This window comes from Sus scrofa, chromosome 8 (genome assembly GCF_054392235.1).
Source record: "Sus scrofa isolate SSC_HxYL_T2T_F1_AM1 chromosome 8, Sscrofa_HxYL_maternal_Yorkshire_Landrace_v2.0, whole genome shotgun sequence".
NCBI lineage: Eukaryota > Metazoa > Chordata > Mammalia > Artiodactyla > Suidae > Sus > Sus scrofa.
The window spans coordinates 39643813-39661546 of record NC_139390.1 but is presented as its reverse complement, the minus strand read 5'-3'; the positions used below and the strand labels follow the sequence as shown (position 1 = coordinate 39661546).

At 47.6% G+C, this 17734-nt stretch overlaps 1 protein-coding gene across 4 annotated transcripts in view; it reads left to right on the top strand.

Annotated features, from left to right (window-relative positions):
* The window catches only part of SCFD2 (sec1 family domain containing 2), a 430084-nt gene extending 417636 nt beyond the window's left edge, over positions 1-12448 (top strand). Inside the window, exon 9 of one of the 4 annotated variants that reach the window (XR_014812421.1) lies at positions 9076-9728. Coding sequence is in view for 1 of the 4 variants with exons in the window: in XM_003482381.5 (XP_003482429.3) it covers positions 11326-11418 (93 nt within the window). In the remaining 3 variants the exon portion in view is untranslated. Of the gene's footprint in view, positions 1-1063; positions 2595-9061; positions 9729-11325 lie in introns of those variants that run through there. The other 3 variants (XR_014812420.1, XR_014812419.1, XM_003482381.5) reach the window with 3 other exon arrangements.
* The last annotated feature ends 5286 nt before the right edge of the window (positions 12449-17734 follow it).

Below are 17734 nucleotides of genomic sequence, written 5' to 3'. Positions count from 1 at the left end.
TCTTCTGCACAGTGATGCATTGTAACAGCCTGACAGACGTGTTAATCCCCACCCCCTAAAAGGATCAAATGGACCTGTTTTCAAAGCCGTGTGACCTGAGTTTGGCAACAGAGACCCGGAATCTGCTGTGGCTCAGTGGCTTGGCTGCATTCTGACTGACCTCATGCTCAATCATCTGCAGAGAGAGTGGCTCAAAGAATTGGGGGCTTAAGGAGCAGTCTGGCCTGCCGCTCGTCCTTTGTGCAAAAAGTACCCCCTGAAGAGTTAACAGGCCCTAGGAAGATTCCAAAGAGGACTTATTTGGAGGTCCTGTCGTGGCACAGCAGAACTAAATCCGACCAGTAACCATGAGGTCGAGGGTTTGATCCCAGGCCTTGCTCAGTGGATTGAGGATCTGGTGTTGCCGAGAGCTGTGGTGTAGGTCGCAGACGTGGCTCGGATCCCGAGTTGCTGTGGCTCTGGCGTAGGCCAGTGGCTACAGCTCCGATTGGACCCCCAGCCTGGGAACCTCCATATGCCACGGGAGCGGCCTAAGAAATGGCAAAAACACACACACACATAAAATTCAGCCTGCACGGAAAGGTCCCCAGTGATGAGGATTTGCCCCTCCCCCGCAGCCTACCTGAGTCCCTGAAGCTTTGGCTCCCAGGGAATCCAAAACCCACCCCCTTGAAGTGCTCTCCCACCAGTGGTGCCTCTAGCTCCTGTGCCACATAGAATCTACGAGCAAATCAGGCTCAGGCCTCCTCCACGGGCCCTCCCCTAGGGCCACTCTTCTCCAAACCGAGTATCCTCAGTTCTTAGAGCCACCTCACCCCAGCCTGTGCCAGGGCCCTTCCCTCTCACACTTACTTACAACTGAGAGCCTCCCTTGCCGTGGGCTAATCCATACAGAGGCACTACGGCTGCAGCCTCCTCCCACCATGGCCTCTGCCTGCCTCTGGGCCTTCTTTTCAGAGCACCCTTCTCTGCTCCCCTCCAGCCTCAGGACTCTGCAGGGTTGCTTTTTTTTTTTTTTTTTTTTTTTTTTGATCTTTTAAAGCCGCACCCATGGCATATGGAGGTTTCCAGGCTAGGGATCCAATCAGAGCTGTAGCCACCGGCCTATACCACAGCCACAGCAACACCAGATCCATAACCCACTGATCAAGGCCAGGAATCAAACCTGCGTCCTCATGGATGCTAGTCAGATTCATTTCCGTTGAGCCACAATGGGATCTCCTTCAGTTATTTTAATTCTAGCATCTCAAACAGGGTCTGGTACCAGGTGTCATGATTATTCATTGCATGTTGAATATTGAAAACTAGAAACTGTACTTGCATCATGGCAGCATAAGACAAAAGCTTTTCTGAAGATTCTACCAACCTGTTATTGATTCTGAGATGAGGGACAACTGAAACTGCTCTGTCCTTTGTATCCATTTCTGTGACCTGTATCTATTCTATATCCACATGGATGCTTTTTGGACTCAGGTACAGGAACCTAGAATCATGTCTCTTAAGTCGAACTAGTCGATTATTCAGTGAATATCTATTGAACATCTAACCTTTGCCGAGCACTGTTCTTTGTCCTGAGGATAGAGCCGTGGCCAAGCTAGACTTGTTCCTCTTTCCATGGAACTTAGATCCTAATAGTGAGTGACTGACATTAAACACGGCAGCTCCAGCCAGATGTGAGTGTCCCAGGAACACAGGCAGGTGCTATGGTGGAAATACCTGGAGGGGGAGGGGCCTTCAGATGGCACGAGCCCCCTCTGGGGAGGTGAAGGCTGGCGAGCTGAGATTTGCCGGGCATTCGGGGATCCTCTCCTCAGTGGAACTGCTGAAAGAAGCCACTTAATCCGGGGAGTTCCCATTATGGCTCAGAGGGTTAAGAACCCGACATCATGTAGGTGAGGATTCAGGTTTCATCCTTGGCCCCCGGGGAACATTCATATGCTGTGGGTGTGGCCGAAAATAAATTAAAAAAAAAAAAAGGCACATTCGGAAATGAATTCTCTTTCACAAGAAGTGATCAGGAGAGCATGAAACAGTGGAATCTGGAAACCATGTTAACGCCACTGGTCCTAGAAGGCTATTGTCATACTCTGCAATGGGCCTTGTCTCTACTCTCTGCCTGTGGTTGCTGATAACCGGGCTGATGGGAGAAAACGGGCAGCTGGACGAGGCCCTCTTTTGTAACAACAAAGAAGGGATCAAAGAAGGAACCTGTCCACCCCACCCCAAACAGCCTCAGCCAGAAGCCCAAGAGGCTCGCCCTGGCTCTGGAGCACCTGTGCCCAGCATCAGCCTCTCTCACTCGCCGCCTAATGTGGGGCTCTGTGCCCAGACAGCACTGCAGGCTGAACCCTGTTGCTGGGTAGTGGCCAAGAGGCCAGCAGAAGCAAGCCTGGGATTACGCGAGGAAAATAACAGGGAGGGACCGTCCCAGAAAAAACAGGGACAGGCCAGCTCAGAAAACAGGAAGACCAAATGGGCAAGCTGACCCTGCCATCATGGCACTTTGCGGGCTGGTGCACATTGCATCAGCATGTGCATCTCCATTCCTGAGGCTGTACCTTCAGTGAGAAGGAAATAGGGAAAAAAAAAAAAAAGGAGGCCCAGAAATATGCTCACATACATACAATGTTACGCACCTGTAGAGGTTTGAGGATACCTAAATCCTGCCTCTAAACCCTGGTTCCCAGTTATTCTTTTTTGTTGATGTTTTTTGGTTTAGTTTAATTTTTATTTTATATTATAGCTGGTTTACAGTGTGGGTTTATTAGTTTCAGGTGTACAGCAACGTGATTCACATGATATATTTATACCTATACATATGTCCAATTTGTTTCCAGACTCTTTTCCCATATAGGTTATTATAAATTGCTGAGTAGAGGTCCCTGTGCTACACAGTAGGTCCCTGTTGATTATCTATTTTATATATAGTAATGTATATATGTTAATCCCGTATTCCTACTTTATCCGCCCACCCCCATCTTTCCCCTTTGGTAACCCTAAGTTTGTTTTCTATGTCTGTGACTGTTTTTGTTTTTAAATAAGTTCATTTGTACCATTTTTTTTAAGATTCCACATATAAGTGATATCATATATTTGTTTTTCTCCGTCTGACTTAGTATGATAATCTCTAGGTCTATCCAGTTTTGCTACAGATGGCATTATTTCATTTGTGTGTGTGTGTGTGTGTGTGTGTGTGTGTGTGTGTGTGTGTGTGTATCACATCTTCCTTATTCATTCATCTGTCTGTGGACATGTACGTGGCTTCCATGTCTTGGCTATTGTAAATAGTTCCATAGCGAATATTGGGGTGCATGTATCTTTTCAAATTATGGTTCTCTGGATATATGCCCAGGTGTGGGAATGCTAGAACATATGGGAGTTCTACTTTTAGTTTTTTAAGGAACCCCTATACTTTTTTCCATAGTGGTTGTACCAGTTTACATGCCCAGCAACACTCAGGAAGGTTCCCTTTTCTCCACACCCTCTCCAGCATTTATTGCTTGTAAACTTCTTGACGATGGCCATTCTTACCAGTATGAGGTGAACCCTTATTTATTGTCGTTTTGATTTGTATCTCTCTAATACTTAGAGATGTTGAGCATCTTTTCATGTACTTTTTGGGCATCTGTATGTCTTCTTTGAAGAAATGTCTCTTTAGATTATCTGCCCATTTTTTTGATGGGGTTGTTTGTTTTTTTGATAGAGAGCTGCAGGAGATGAATGTATATTTTAGAGATTAACCCCTTCCCAGTTGCATTGTTTGCAAATATTTTCTCCAATTCTGTGGGTTGTCTTTTTGTTTTGTTTATGGTTTCTTTTGCTGTGCAAAAGCTTTGAAGTTTAGTTAGGTCCCATTTGTTTATTTTTGGTTTTATTTTCATTATTCTAGGAGGTGGATCCAAAAAGACATTGCTGTGATTTGTGGCCGAGAGTGTCCTGCCCATGTTTTCCTCTGAGAGTTTTATAGTATTTGGTCTTACATTTAAGTCTACAATCCATTTGGGGTTTATTTTTGTGTAAGATGTTAGAGAAAGTTCTAATTTCATTCTTTTACATGTAGCTGTCCAGTTTATACAGCACCACGTATTGAAGAGACTGTCTTTTCTCCATTGTATATTCTTGCCCCTTTGTCATAGACTCATTGACCATAGGTACATGGGTTTATTTCTGGACTTTCTAGCCTGTTCCATTGATCTGTATTTCTGATTTGGGGCCAGTACCATAATATTTTGATGACTATAGCTTTGTAGTGTAGTCTGAAGTCAGGGAGCCAGATTCCTCCAGCTCTGTTTTTCTTTCTCAGGTTGCTTTGGCTTCCAGGTTATTCTAAAATCGATGCAGACCCCAAGGAGCAGAGTCAAGCAACTTTTTTTCCCATATACTTTATTATGAAATTTCTTACTCTAAGGAAACTATCCATGGAATTAAAATTTTTTCCTTTTACCTGAGTTAGCTTCGGACCTTGTAATTTGAAATAGAAACTTTAGACAAAGTACAGGTCACAGTATTACACATGTTCACATTATTCCTATTAACATTGCCCTTCATGCCTACCCACTTCATGTGTCTTTAATATTTGAACCAATCCTCTTAACAAGACTGAAGGCATTTGCCCTGTAAGGTTCTTGCACTTGTTTTCCCTCAAGTGACTTGTTTTTAAACAACAGAGAGGAGACATCTGAAACCTCACTTGGTTCTCTAGCCTAAGCACAGCACACTTACCCCTGAGGCAATCAGTTTTCCAGAAAGCTCGACGGTGTCCATGTAATTCATCCATCATCCCACTGGTTTAACAATACACACCATTTCTGTTAACACACATGTGTATGTGCATGTACACATGCAGCCCCTGTGCAAATGGGGAGCAAGTGGTGCCTCAAATATGAGTTGTGCTCAGAAGCCAGTTCATCAGCTGGTTGAATATGCATGTTGGTGCTTATGCATATGAGTTGCTTTTACTGGGAAGCGTCTCCCCAAGTTTAAAAAAAAAAAACGAGATAAAAACCATTTTTATCCTCTGTTCTTTTCGATTCACAATGTTAGAGATCAGAGGGATATGGAATCTAAATCCTGGACGGCCAGGCTTCCTCCTTGTTCAGCAGAAATAGAACAGGAAGATGCTGGCACCTACAAATTATAGCGATGGCTGGAAGAAGCGGAAAGTGGGAAGAAGGCGAGCAAGTGGGCTGGGTTCCTCTTGCAGAAGCGTAGGCTGGCTGGGCACCGAGGCCAGCCGTCCCTCTTCCGGCTGGAGCAGAGTGCGTGCACCTGCGCCTGTGCAGAGCCCCAAGCTGCTTTTTAGGGATCTGGTCCAGAGGTGCCCTGGTGCCTTCCGCTCATTTTTCTTTAGGATAGAAATTTTCATCATTGCCTTTGGTTACCTGAGAAAAAGCCAATCTTCTGAAAGGAATTCTTAGATACTTAATTTGCTTCATGTGACACTTTGGATGACTGTGTTTATAAAATGTAAATTCCAGATCCAGTGGGCCAATTTCAGATTCCTTTAAGTACTTGCTTTTTCATTTTCGAGTGCCTTTTTCCCCAATTTAGCTAGGGTTTTTTGTTGTCATTGTTTTGTTTTTTTAGAATTTTAAGGACTATTTTCGTCAAGAAATGCAGAAATGCCCTTAGTTGAGTAGGCTAAAAACCTGAAAAATACTCAAAAGCATTCTGAAGAACAAAAGCTGCCTAAAAAATGAAAATGCTTAAGGCCCATCAGCTATTATACTGTAAAGGAAGTGTTAGATGCGTGATCCTGCCTGTTCTTCGGAAAAGGAATTTTAGATAAATGGATTTTCAGTTTACCCAAAGCTATTGAACTACCTCTTACGAGAGCCTCCCAGTGTGAAAAACTTCCTGTTGACGGTGGCTAAACTCACTGCCGCCTTCCTAGTCTTGCTTTCATGCATTCGTTTAATCAGTCACTTGCTAACTCACTTTATCAAGGACCTGCTTAGGTATCAGACAGTGCTAACAAACAACAAGAAGACTCAGTTGGAGTTCCCGTCATGGCGCAGTGGTTAACGAATCCGACTAGGAACCATGAGGTTGTGGGTTCAATCCCTGCCCTTGCTCAGTGGGTTAACGATCCGGCGTTGCCTTGAGCTGTGGTGTAGGTTGCAGACACGGCTCGGAAGCCACATTGCTGTGGCTCTGGAGTAGGCCAGCGGCTATGGCTCCGATTTGACCCCTAGTCTGGGAACCTCCATATGCTGTGGGAGCAGTCCAAGAAAGGGCAAAAAGACAAAAAAAAAAAAAAAAAAAAAAGACTCAGTTAAGGAGTTCCCATTGTGGCTCTGCGGTAATGAGACAGACAAGTATCCAGGAAGATGTGGGTTTTATCGCTGGTGTCACTCAGTGGGTTAAGGATCCGGCATTGCTGTGAGATGTGGTGTAGGCCGGCAGCTGTAGCTCTGATTCAGCCCCTAGCCCTGGCCTAAAAAGAAAAAAAAAGATTCAGTTAAGGAAACGAGAAAAACTGTGATACCAACTGCCCATGGGAACACCTTTAAAATTCAGGGAGGGGTGGTCTGGGAAGGCTTCCTGGAAGTGGTGATGTCTGAGCAGATTGTTAAAGACGACTAAGAGGTCTTCAGGCAAAGAGTGGGGAACCCTCATGCCAGAGGAAGAAGCACCCTCAAAGTCCCTTTGTGACCTGCAAATCATTAAGGGTGGCTGGAATGTGGCACCAGTGGTGAGGGGGATGTGGTGGCCCGGGGGGTGGGATGGAGAGTGCTAAACAGCTAGCAGATTCTAAGTCCTGGAATGCTTTCTGAGAGGGTGGGGAAGAAGTGGCAGGATTTTAAGCCTGTGAATACATACGATCAGAGGTACACTGGGGGATGTTGGCTCCCAACACTACCTCCTCTGCATCAGCCTCAGTGACTGCTGTGAGCTGAATAGAGGAAGGCAGCTGAAGGTGAGAATGGTGACAATGGTGATGACAAAGCAGGTACCATTTTAAGCCCCTCCAGAGCCTGTCATTGTGTGAAGTATTTTGCATATATGGTCACAGCTAATCCTCGTGATGATCATGTGAGTTGGCCATCACTGTTCCCACTTTACAGATGAGGAAATTGAGGCTCGGAGTGATTAAGTAAATCCTCCAGGGTCCAATGTCTGACAAGTGACCAGCTGGGGCCCAGCTCAGGTTGGATTCTCCTAAGTCTGTGCTCTTAGCCCCTCTACTGTCCAGTGAGGGTCCTTGGTCTCAGCTTTCTCCTCTGCTCAAAGACCCCCTCGGTCACTTCACAGGCTACCTTTGCTATCTCTTTCTTTTCCTTCCACGAGTGGGTCCCAGACACCCTCTGGTTCAGTCCTCATGCTGTCTAAATATCCGCGTGTTTTGATGGGAGGGGCCTGGCCTTTGCTCGGGCTCAGTGGAGGGGACCCAACCATAGTCACTGTCAGCAGTGACTGGAAGCCAGCATATGACCTGAGAGGGATGGATTCTTTTGGCTGAGTTATCCCTGCTCTAGAAGTGGCCACATCATCTGAGTCTATAGCCGTTCCCCTCCGAGTTCCGCAACCCGACCCAAAGACAGAGCATCCTGGGGACTCCCTCCAGCTGTTACACTTGCCCTCCCCCGAGCCATCAGGAATCAGGCATCTTGGCCCTGGAACTAAGGACCCAGGGCTGGTGGCAGGCGTGGGGGTGGGGTCCGGGTGCTGGTCAGCTCAAGGGCAGGGGAGGGGCCCATGGCCATCAGCTATTCTGGCAAGAGTCTACCCCAGAGTCTGCAAAGGATTTTTGTCTTTATGTTTGCATTTTAAAAAAATATCTGAATAAGGGTATCTTATCTTGTGGTATATGAATCCTAGTTGTCCACAAGCCTCACCTAAAACTGCATTCAAAATCTTGTGTTCATGAACATTTGAGTATTTTTTTTCAGAGCGTTCTTAGTTTTCATAAGATTCAAAAGGAAACCACAGCCAGTCACAAAGCCACAGTAAAGTAGCAGCTCGGGGAGTTCCCGTTGTGGCTCAGTGGGTTACAAGCCCAGCCAGTATCCATGAGGATGCAGATTCGATCCCTGGCCTCGCTCAGTGGGTTAAGGATCTGGCATGATCTGTGGTGTGTTGCAGGTGTAGCTCAGATCCAACATTGCTGTGGGTGTGGAGTAGGCTGGCAGCTGCAGCTCTGATTCAGTTCCAATTTCAGCCCCTGGCCTGAACTTGCGTTTGCCACAGGTACAACCCTTAAAAAAATAAAAAAGGCAGCTCAATATTGCCGAGCATCTCAAGATCTGTGTGGACTTAGCCTTATGTGTTTTTTTGTTTTGCTTTGTTTTTTGTTTTTATAGAGCCACACCTGTGGCATATGGAGGTTCCCAGGCTAGGGGTCTAATCGGAGCTACAGCTGCCGGCCTACACCACAGCCACAGCAATATGGGATCCGAGCCGTGTCTGTGACCTACCCCACAGCTCACAGCAACGCTGGATCCTTAACCCACTGAGCGAGGCCAGGAATCGAACCCGCAACCTCATGGTTCCTAGTCGGATTTGGCACTTGGCCTTGTGTATATCCAGGCCACGCTGCTATAAGCTCAGGGCTGTAGTTTTCCTTCTGGAATGGGTAGAGTGAGCCCCCAAGTGAAGTGACCTTCCCCAGGGCTTGTGGCCCATCAGTGGTGGAGCTGAGCTCTCCTGGGCTCTGACGAGCTTGCTGGTCTGGGCGCCGTCATTCTTAACCATCTATTAGGCCCAACCTAGAAGACCCTAAAGAGTGAGTGGAAACCCTTTCCAGAGCCACATGTTCAAATGGTGTCTACACTGCGTGATAAGGGGATGCTAATATTCACTCTGCCCTCAAACACTTATCACATGGCTTTCAAGGAAAAATGTGAGCACAGATTGCAGTGTATTTTTTTCTGCCAGAAATATGACTTGGCTGACAGTAACTATCTATTTTCAGGGATAATTCTCTTTCAAGAAAAAAGTAAGGCAGCTCCTGTCGTGGCTCAGCGGAAATGAATCTGACTAGTATCCGTGAGGCTGTGAGTTCGATCCCTGGCCTCTCTCAGTGGGTTAAGAATACTGCATTGCTGTGGCTGTGGTGTAGGCTGGCAGCTGTAGCTCCAATTCGACCCCTAGCCTGGGAACATGCATATGCCACACATGTGGCCCTAAAAAGCAAAAAAAAAGAAGAAAAGAAAAAAGTAAAAGATTAATTTTTGTCTTAGAAAACTTTTTTTAACAGCCCTCATGTCTATGGAGTTCCCATTGTGGCTCAGGGGTTAAAGACCCAACATTGTCTCTGTGAGGATGTGGATTAGATCCCTGGCCTCAATCAGTGGGCTAAGTGTCTGACATTGCCACAGCCTGCAGCCTAGGTTGCAACTGCAGCTCTGAGTCAATTGCTGGCATGAACTTCCATATGCCACAGGTTCGACTATAAAAAGAAAAAGAAAAATGGTGCCCATTTGTTTAACAACAAAAACAAGGAGTTCCCATCATGGCTCAGCAAATGAACCCGACTAGTATCCGAGAGGATTCGGGTTCGATCCCTGGCCTTGTTCAGTAGGTTAAGGATCCAGTGTTGCCATGAGGTATGGTGTGGGTCACAGACGCAGCTCAGATCCCATGTTGCTGTGGCTCTGGCGTAGGCTGGCAATTGCAGCTCTGATTTGACTCCAACCTGGGAACATCCATATGCTGCAGGCATGGCCCTTTAAAAAGACACATACACACACACACACACACACACACACACAGCAAGAACAAGAAAATTATAAAATATTCCCTTCTCTCCTCCCCTCCCTCTGCGTCTCCTCCACATTGGCAGGTGGGCTCTGTGCTTGGCCAGTGAGTTGGTTAATTCATTGGTTTTGTTCCACCTGGGACAACTCTGGGGCTGGGAGGGGAAGAGAATAAGGTGTGAATGCCAGCCTGTTCACCCGCAAAAGGCGCAGCCAGGCAGTGTGCCGGTGGAGCCCTCACCTGCTGCCGGCCAGTGACCCCCTGTGTTCAGGAGCTGGGCACAGGAATCTGATGCCAATACCTCCTTCCCCACTTCCCATAGTCACTTCTTCATCTGCTGGCTTACAGCCCCTGCCTTGCAAAACCTCACCAGCCTGACAAAGCACATCACTGCCTCAGCCCGGCCCTGGGAGACGAGCTCCCCCAGTGCTGCCGAGGGATATCGCCCCCGAAAGAGCAGTCTAGACTCAGGAAAACAGGAAGGGACCCCACAGGCCAGAGAGGCCAGAAGGTTCACGTGGACTAGGAGACTAAGCCCTCCCAGAGCCCTGGATGAGAGAGAAGGGACCAGACAGGCCCCTGGATGCTGGAGCCAGCCCGCCAGAATTGGAGTCCTGACCCAGCTACTTCCTGTGCGTCCTTGAGCAGGTCACTTAACCTTTCTGTACTTTGTTTGCCTTATCTGCAAAATGGGAATAATATATGTAGCTACTTTGGAGGGTTGTTAGGAAGATGAAATAAATGGCTATTAAGTGAGATCATCCTCAGTGCCTGGCACATCATAAGAACTAATCAATAGTGTCAGATATCAACAAAATTATCATTGTTATGTGTCAAATCGTGTCCCCTCCCAAAAGATGCTCAAGGCCGAACCCCTCGTACCTGCGATTGTGACCTTTTCAGGAAACACGTCTTTGCAGATGGCCTTACTAAGAGGAGGTCCTTAGGGTGAACTTGAACCCAATGTGACTGTGTCCTTATCAAAGGGAAGGTGTGGACACAGAGACAGACAAACATAAAGGGAAGACAGTGTGAAACATAAGGAAGCTTAAGAGGGAAGATTCTTCCTCACAACCTTGAGAAGGAACCAACCCTGCCAACACTTTGATCTTGGACTTCTGACCTCCAGAACTGTGAGACAAGACAGTTCTGTTATTTAAGCTTTGGGTACTAGGAAATTAACGCAGTCACCATCATTATCACCCACCGCAACATCCAGCTCCTTGAGTGTGCCTTCTGCCTTTCCCTGAAGGAAAAAAGTGTCCTAGAAGAGGGAGAAACCTCTATGTGGAGGTCACATTACTGGATCACAAAGCGACGGTCTGATCAAGTTCAGTTCAGCAGCAAGGAGGTGGCTGGGCTCAGTCATTCTCACTGCACACCTGTTCAAGGTTCAGCAGACACAGCCCCGCCACCCCACCAGCCGTCCTTCCCAGCCTGTGCGCCCCTCCTTCCACCCCAACACCAGCATCTGGTGACCTTCAAGCTGCCGCCTTCTGGATTTTTCTCCAGTACCCACTCCATGCCTTCTCCCAAAGGAATGTGTTGCATTTTATTTCTCATCGTCTGATAAGCTGGGATTGGCTTTCCTAATTGTCTGCGGTGTGTTTGCCCTCCCATTGTTAGGTAATCGTGCTGTCCACGCGACTCCTCAAGCCACTTCTCATCCCTGAGCTGTTATTTGCTACTGACCGGCTGCATCCAGACCTTGGCTTCTGAGAGTTGCTGAGATGAGACCTACCTGCGCTGGAACTCCCAATGTCACCATCCAAGATAGGCCTCCCAAACCTGTCCCTGTTACTAATCGTGGGTATGACGCAGTGCTGGCCGAGGGGTCTTGATAGCCAAGCAGCGAAGTGCTTTGCCAGGATCGCTGCCATTCTTAAAAAAATGTTTTATTTTGTTTTGTTTTTTCATTTTTCTAAAAGCATCAGACTGCCTTTCAGCAGGACTAATTCGTGCTAATTCCCCTTTATCCTTAACCCTCTATCTGTGATGGTTTTGATTCCACCTGCAAGTTCATTCATTTCTCAATAAGTGGATGTTGAGTGTTGGTAGATTACAAGCCATTTGATCTGCAGTTGCTCAAGGAGAGGTTAGACATGCTGTAGAATCGTGAGTGTGAGGAAAGTTTGTCTTTTTTAGATTATAAAGCTGAGGAGGGAACACTGTCAATAGGATCTGAGGCTCTCTTTCTCTCTTGATCTGAGACATTTCTGAAAAGGCGAGGAAGGGAGGAGGAGTGGCCAGGGTGGTGCTGATTGTCTGCCTGTGTTGTAAATTGCCTGCCCATACAAAGGGCTGCATTGTTCCAGTTTGCTTACTGGGCAGGGCTGCCAGCCTGCTTGAAAGAGTAATGGAGAAAAGTTGAGCGGAAAGTAATCTCTACCTATAAAAGGCTTCCTCTCCTCCCAGAGGAGAGCCCCAGTAAAGATAGATGGTCCAAGGACCCTACACGGGAACCCCACCCCTGTGACTTTGTGATTTCCCGTTTCTACTGACATAGAAAGCTTTCTTTTCTGTGCGTCTAAACTCTCCCTTCTGGCCAGAGCAGAAAACCTAGACCCGCAGGGTGAAATTATATAAGAACTCCAGCAAAAATGAACTGCCTGGCACCCCCACATCTGTAGGTGTATGTTGATGGACATTTCTCGCCTCTCTAAAAGATGTTTGTAATAAAGAGACAAAGCTGCAAACCAGTGGTGAGTGCGGGTTAAACAGGTGGGGAAATAAAATGTCAAGCAAAACACTCGCATGGGTCTGCTTTCGGTTCTCTATGAAGCGCTGCCGTTTTATGAGGAAACGGTGACCTCGGACACCGTTTTGAGATGTCATCAAAGCAGGTTTTCAAGACCTTGACGTTCTTGATCTTGTCCAAGGATGTTCTCCACCTGACCCTCAGTTCTTCCATGGCGCTGAAATGCTGGAGACCTCGGTGCTTTTTGTCCCTTCCACTGATTTATGAGTTGGAATTGTAATAAAAATAGAAGGAAGGAAGGAAGGGAGGAAGGAAAGGAGGGAAGGAGGGAAGGAGGGAAGGAAGGAAGGAAGGAAGGAAGGAAGGAAGGAAGGAAGGAAGGAAGGAAGAAAAGAAAGGGCAAATAGCTCCAAAGAAATGATCATTAAAGCAAAGACTCCTGTTTTCTAAGATAAAAAAGTAACCTGGGAAGTCCCCCTAGTGCCTCAGCAGTAATGAACCTGACTAGGATCCACAAGGATGCAGGTTTGATCCCTGGCCTCGCTCAGTGGGTTAAGAATGTGGCATTGCCATGAGCCATGGTGTAAGTTGCACACTCAGCTTGGATCTGATGTGACTGTGGCTATGGCTGTGGCGTAGTCTGGTAGCTACAGCTCAGATTCCCTAGGCTGGGAACTTCCATATGCCGTGGGTGCAGCCCTAAAAAAGCAAAAAAGCAACCTGTTGTATGTTTGCCTATGAAGCAAAAAAGCAACTTGTTATGTGTCTCCGATCGTTCATTCATTCAACCATTCATTTATTCACTCCCAAATATCCAGCAGCATGTGCCAGGCCTTCAGCCAGGTTTGGGGCCACCCGGGGGCAGGATCCAGGTGCATCCTGGACTCTGTGGTCCTCATAGAATGAGCAGCTAGCATTTCTCCTGATGCATGGGCCCCGTGTGAGTGTCTGCTCAAGGTTAAGTTTTAAACCATATGTCTCTATGCAAAGGAAACTTTCTGGAAATGTGAAAGCCAGAGTGCTAACAGGTAGTTCCTTCTGGGAAGGAGTATATTATAGAAAGACTCCTTAATATACTCCCTCTTAGTATATCTGTGTCCTCCAAAAATTTTTTTTAATAGCCACACCTGTGGCATATGGACGTTTCCAGGCTGGGGGTCAAATCGGAGCTGCAGCTGAGGCTTACAGCACAGCCACAGCAACAGCAGATCCGAGCCACATCTGTGACCTCTCCTTAACCCACTGAGTGGGGCCAGGGATCGAACTCACATCTTCACAGACACAACGTTGGGTCCTCCTTCACCTGCTTAGTCACCGTGGGAACCCCTCTCCAAGTTTTTTTCACAGTAACCTCATATGTGTGTATGACTTTTTTGGCTTTAATGTATTTTTACAAGTTCATTTTCTCTTTCATAAAAAAAAATATTCAAAAGCTTCTAATCTGAACTGATACATGGAGGAAGTTTCTGACTTTAAATGTTATCATCAAGCAGTTACTATGTCCTGCAGATGCCCTCATGTTAGATTAAATGTGGCCAAAGGCAGTCTCCGAGTAGTGAGGGAAACATCAAAAGGTTGGTTCATAATCATCTTTTTCCATCTCTGGGGTCACTGGTTGGAGAAACTGATCTAGGCAGACAATCAGGTTGAAGAAGGCTTTGGAGAAAAGGTGAGCTGAGAGAAGATCGTGGTAATCAGAGTTTGGTTTGAACAAGAAGGTAGGAGGCACAGGATAGGACACTGCTCCTTGAATGAAAAGCCAGAGCAAAATGAAAAGGTGGCAGGAGTTCCTTGGTGGCCTAGTGGTTGGGGATCCAGTATTGTCACTGCTGTGCTGAGGGTTCTGTCCTGGCCTGGGAAGTTTCGAATGCTGCAGGCATGACAGGAAGAAGAAAAAGAAAGGAAGGAAGGAAGGAAAAAGGTTTGACATAAATCCTGCAAAGGATTTTCCAGATAAGGAAAATGAGGAGATTCTGGAAGCAGCATATCGAGCCCTAGGCAGAGCTTCCAGAAACCCCTCTGGTATTGCCTTCTCCTTGTGCTCACTGCCTGGGGGAGGATGGAGTGAGGGAAACTCCCATCATGCTCTTGGCGCCCTGTGGAGGAGCAGTGGTTAGAGCAGAGCTCCATGGTCTAGTCTGGGTTTAAGGCAGCTCTGCCACTCTCCAGTCATCAGTGGCTCCATCTGTAAAAGCCCAATCATAATGAGTGGTACCCAGCTCAAGAGAGGTCTGCTGGACAGGGATGCCATCCCCAACACAGCAGCTAGCATGTGACCCCAAGGAATGTAGATTTTCACTGCTGAGGACACCAAGGAAGTCACCTCACAAAATGATAACATCTCAACAGGAGAATAATGTCAAGAGAAAAGCTGGAGGCATTGCTGAGGAGATGAGAAAACAAAGAGGGAATAACACCCTGGTCCTACACACTCCCAGGACCATACAGCCCAGAGGCCAGGAGCAGTGCCTGGAGCCCCATCCTACAGCTTGGATTCCAATCCCCACCCCCTCCACACAGTGGTTCACTTCTCCTGGTCTTAGTTGACTGTGAAACAGGACAGTGATGGGACGTTCTGGGTCAGGTTGTGAAAATTAAGACTTAATAGTTGTAAAGCACTTAGAACATGGCATGTGGCACGCTGGCTGAGAGCGTAGAAGAATTATCATGACTGGCAGTTAACGTCTGATGACCGCCCGGGGAGAACCCTGCCCCTAACAGAACTTTCTCCATCACTAGGAGTTCTGTGCATTCTGAGACTGACATCCTGACTTAAACATTTCAACCTCATCCAGATGGAGCAGCCCTAAAGGGCTCTCCCCTTCCAGATATATTCAGACACCTGAAGGTGGCTTAAAAGGCTAAGCTGAATGGTCATGCTGGTTTCCCCTCTCTTAGCCGAGGTCTGAGTGTACACCGCCTAAACCCTGGCTGGCCAGAGCTCAAAGGTGCATGTACAATGCAAGCCTTCTGCCAAGGATCTCCTCATGGGACATTTTTTCTTTCTTTTTTTTTTTTTTTTTTTTTGCTCTTTTTAGGGCCACACCTGTGGCATACGGAGGTTCCCAGGCTAGGGGTCGAATCAGAGCTGTAGCTGCCGGCCTTCACCACAGCCACAGCAACTCGGATCCGAGCCACATCTGTGACCTACACCACAGCTCTCGGCAACGCTGGATCCTTAACCCCCTGAGCCAGGTCAGGGATTGAACCCACAACCTCATGGTTCCTAGTCAGGTTTATTTACCACTGAGCGGCAGGGGAAACTCCAATGGGACATTCTTTATAAACACAATTGATGGAAGTGTAAATATTCCTTAGCAATTGACTTCCACTTTTGTAAACCCTCCTTCTGCAGTCCGCTTCCTGGCAAACAGAGCAGGCTTGGCAAAGTGTTAGGAGGTGCCTAGGAGGTGTGGCAGCCCCGGGTTGTCCCCAGAGGACGGGGCTGTGGATATGGCTTTGTCTCCCCCAGGACCCCCTGCTTTACAGTGTTATCCCAGTAACAAAGGATTCCATCAAGCTCATCCCGAGACTACTACTATTTATTTAATCCTGGTTACTAGAAACAGAATCCCAACAACAAATAATCCAGGATTACAAATGGCATCTCTCATTGCCGCCCAAGAAACATTAAGAGAAACGCCATCCCTATTTTAAACGGAATTTTAGAACCCAAAACCAGATGATGGAGGGCATTTGAGAAGGGAGAGTGGGGGGGTGTTTGCTCAGATCTTGTCACCGTTAGGAATAACCCTGAGCCTCGCCCCTTCTTACCAATTTAGGAGAGTAATGAGGACAAGAAGAACTTTGTGGAAACTTCTCTTTTTAGACTCTAAAGGGGGGGCAGAAAACACTAGTTCTCCTGGATTAGTCATTGTAATAAATAAAGGTCTGTCATTCTTCCATGGCCCTCTCTGAGCGCTGGGTCTTGACTTTCAGCGCAGAGACTTTCAGGGCAGCCCCATCCCCCACCGCGTCCCCAGGAGTTCCCCTACTGCTCCTTCCTACAAGCTTATGCATTTGTCCAGAAAACACATCTGCTTTCTCCCTCGCAGGGTGTAAAATACATGTCACAATCCCATTTTTCGCCAGGACAAGGGGCTCACTGTAGACAGGCCCCAGAGCTCTTCAACTTGGGGCCGGGGTGGGCCGGTGGCAGGGCGGAGCCTGGGAGCCAGAGGCCAGGAGCGTTTAGCCATCTCAGCCTGGGGCACAGCGCCAGGCCGGCTGCAGAGCATTCGAATGGTTTTGATTTGTGGCAGGGAGGAAACTTGAAAGCCAGACATCTCGACAGACAAGGATCCGGTCTCGAGGCAGACAGGCTGTGGGCTGTGCGGGGGGCCCCCGCCCCAGCCTGGACGTCTTTATTACCGAGCTGGGACTGGTGGCCAGTGTGCAGCCAGCTGATGGCAAGAGCAGAAGTGGCCATGGCAGCAGGGAGGGCCAGGGGCCAGGGAGGGGCCACAAGCCTGGGGTAGCAGCAGGGAGACTGGCAAAAGGCCACCGCAAAACATGGGCCAGGATGGGGAGGGCCAGTGTCTTTGAGACAGAGGAGCAGAGAGCTTTGTGGGACGGGGGTGGGTGGGGAGTGGGGGACTTTGCTGAAAGGAGCCAGAGCCAGGAAGGGGCAAGCCAGCTGCGTGGCATCTAGGCTGTGGCATCAGACCAACCCGGGTGGAGTCCGGGATCTGCTGCTTGGGAGCTGGAGCAGCACTTCCTTCTTCTGAGCCTCCTTCTCCACATGTATAGAAGGAACTAAAGAAGGATTGTGGGGATGGCAGTTATTTAAAATACCTGCTACAGGCCCCGGCATATAGGTTTTCAGTCAATAGAAGCAGTGATTGTAAATGCTTGTCTGAATGTCTCACACACTGGACGTTACTAATTCAACCACTTAGAATGAATAAAACAAACGTGACAGAATCTAATCAGGGAGCCTTGTCACTGACTTTGAAATGATATTTTTATGTATTTATTTATTGTATTGGAGGGAGCAAAAGAGAAAAAGATAGCTTTATTGCTTTGCCAGGCAAAGGAGTCACAGCAGGTTAATGCCTTAAAGACTGTGCCCCCCTTGGGAGAGATTAGGAGGTGGTTTTATAGTTTGGGGAGTGGCAAACAGGGCCCTAGATAAGGCTCATGTCAGAGGCAAGCTTGCATTGTCTTTCAAAGCTGGTGTTTAGTGGCCTCAGGACTGGTTCTGGTGGTTCTCCTTCTTCCCAGAATGAAGAATGCTGCATCAAGTAGTTCTTCCATTTGTTGGGGGTTTTAGTTCTGCAGAAAGCCTCGAAGCTATTATTTATTGGCGCACCAGCATTATGTGGAAGTTCAGGAGCC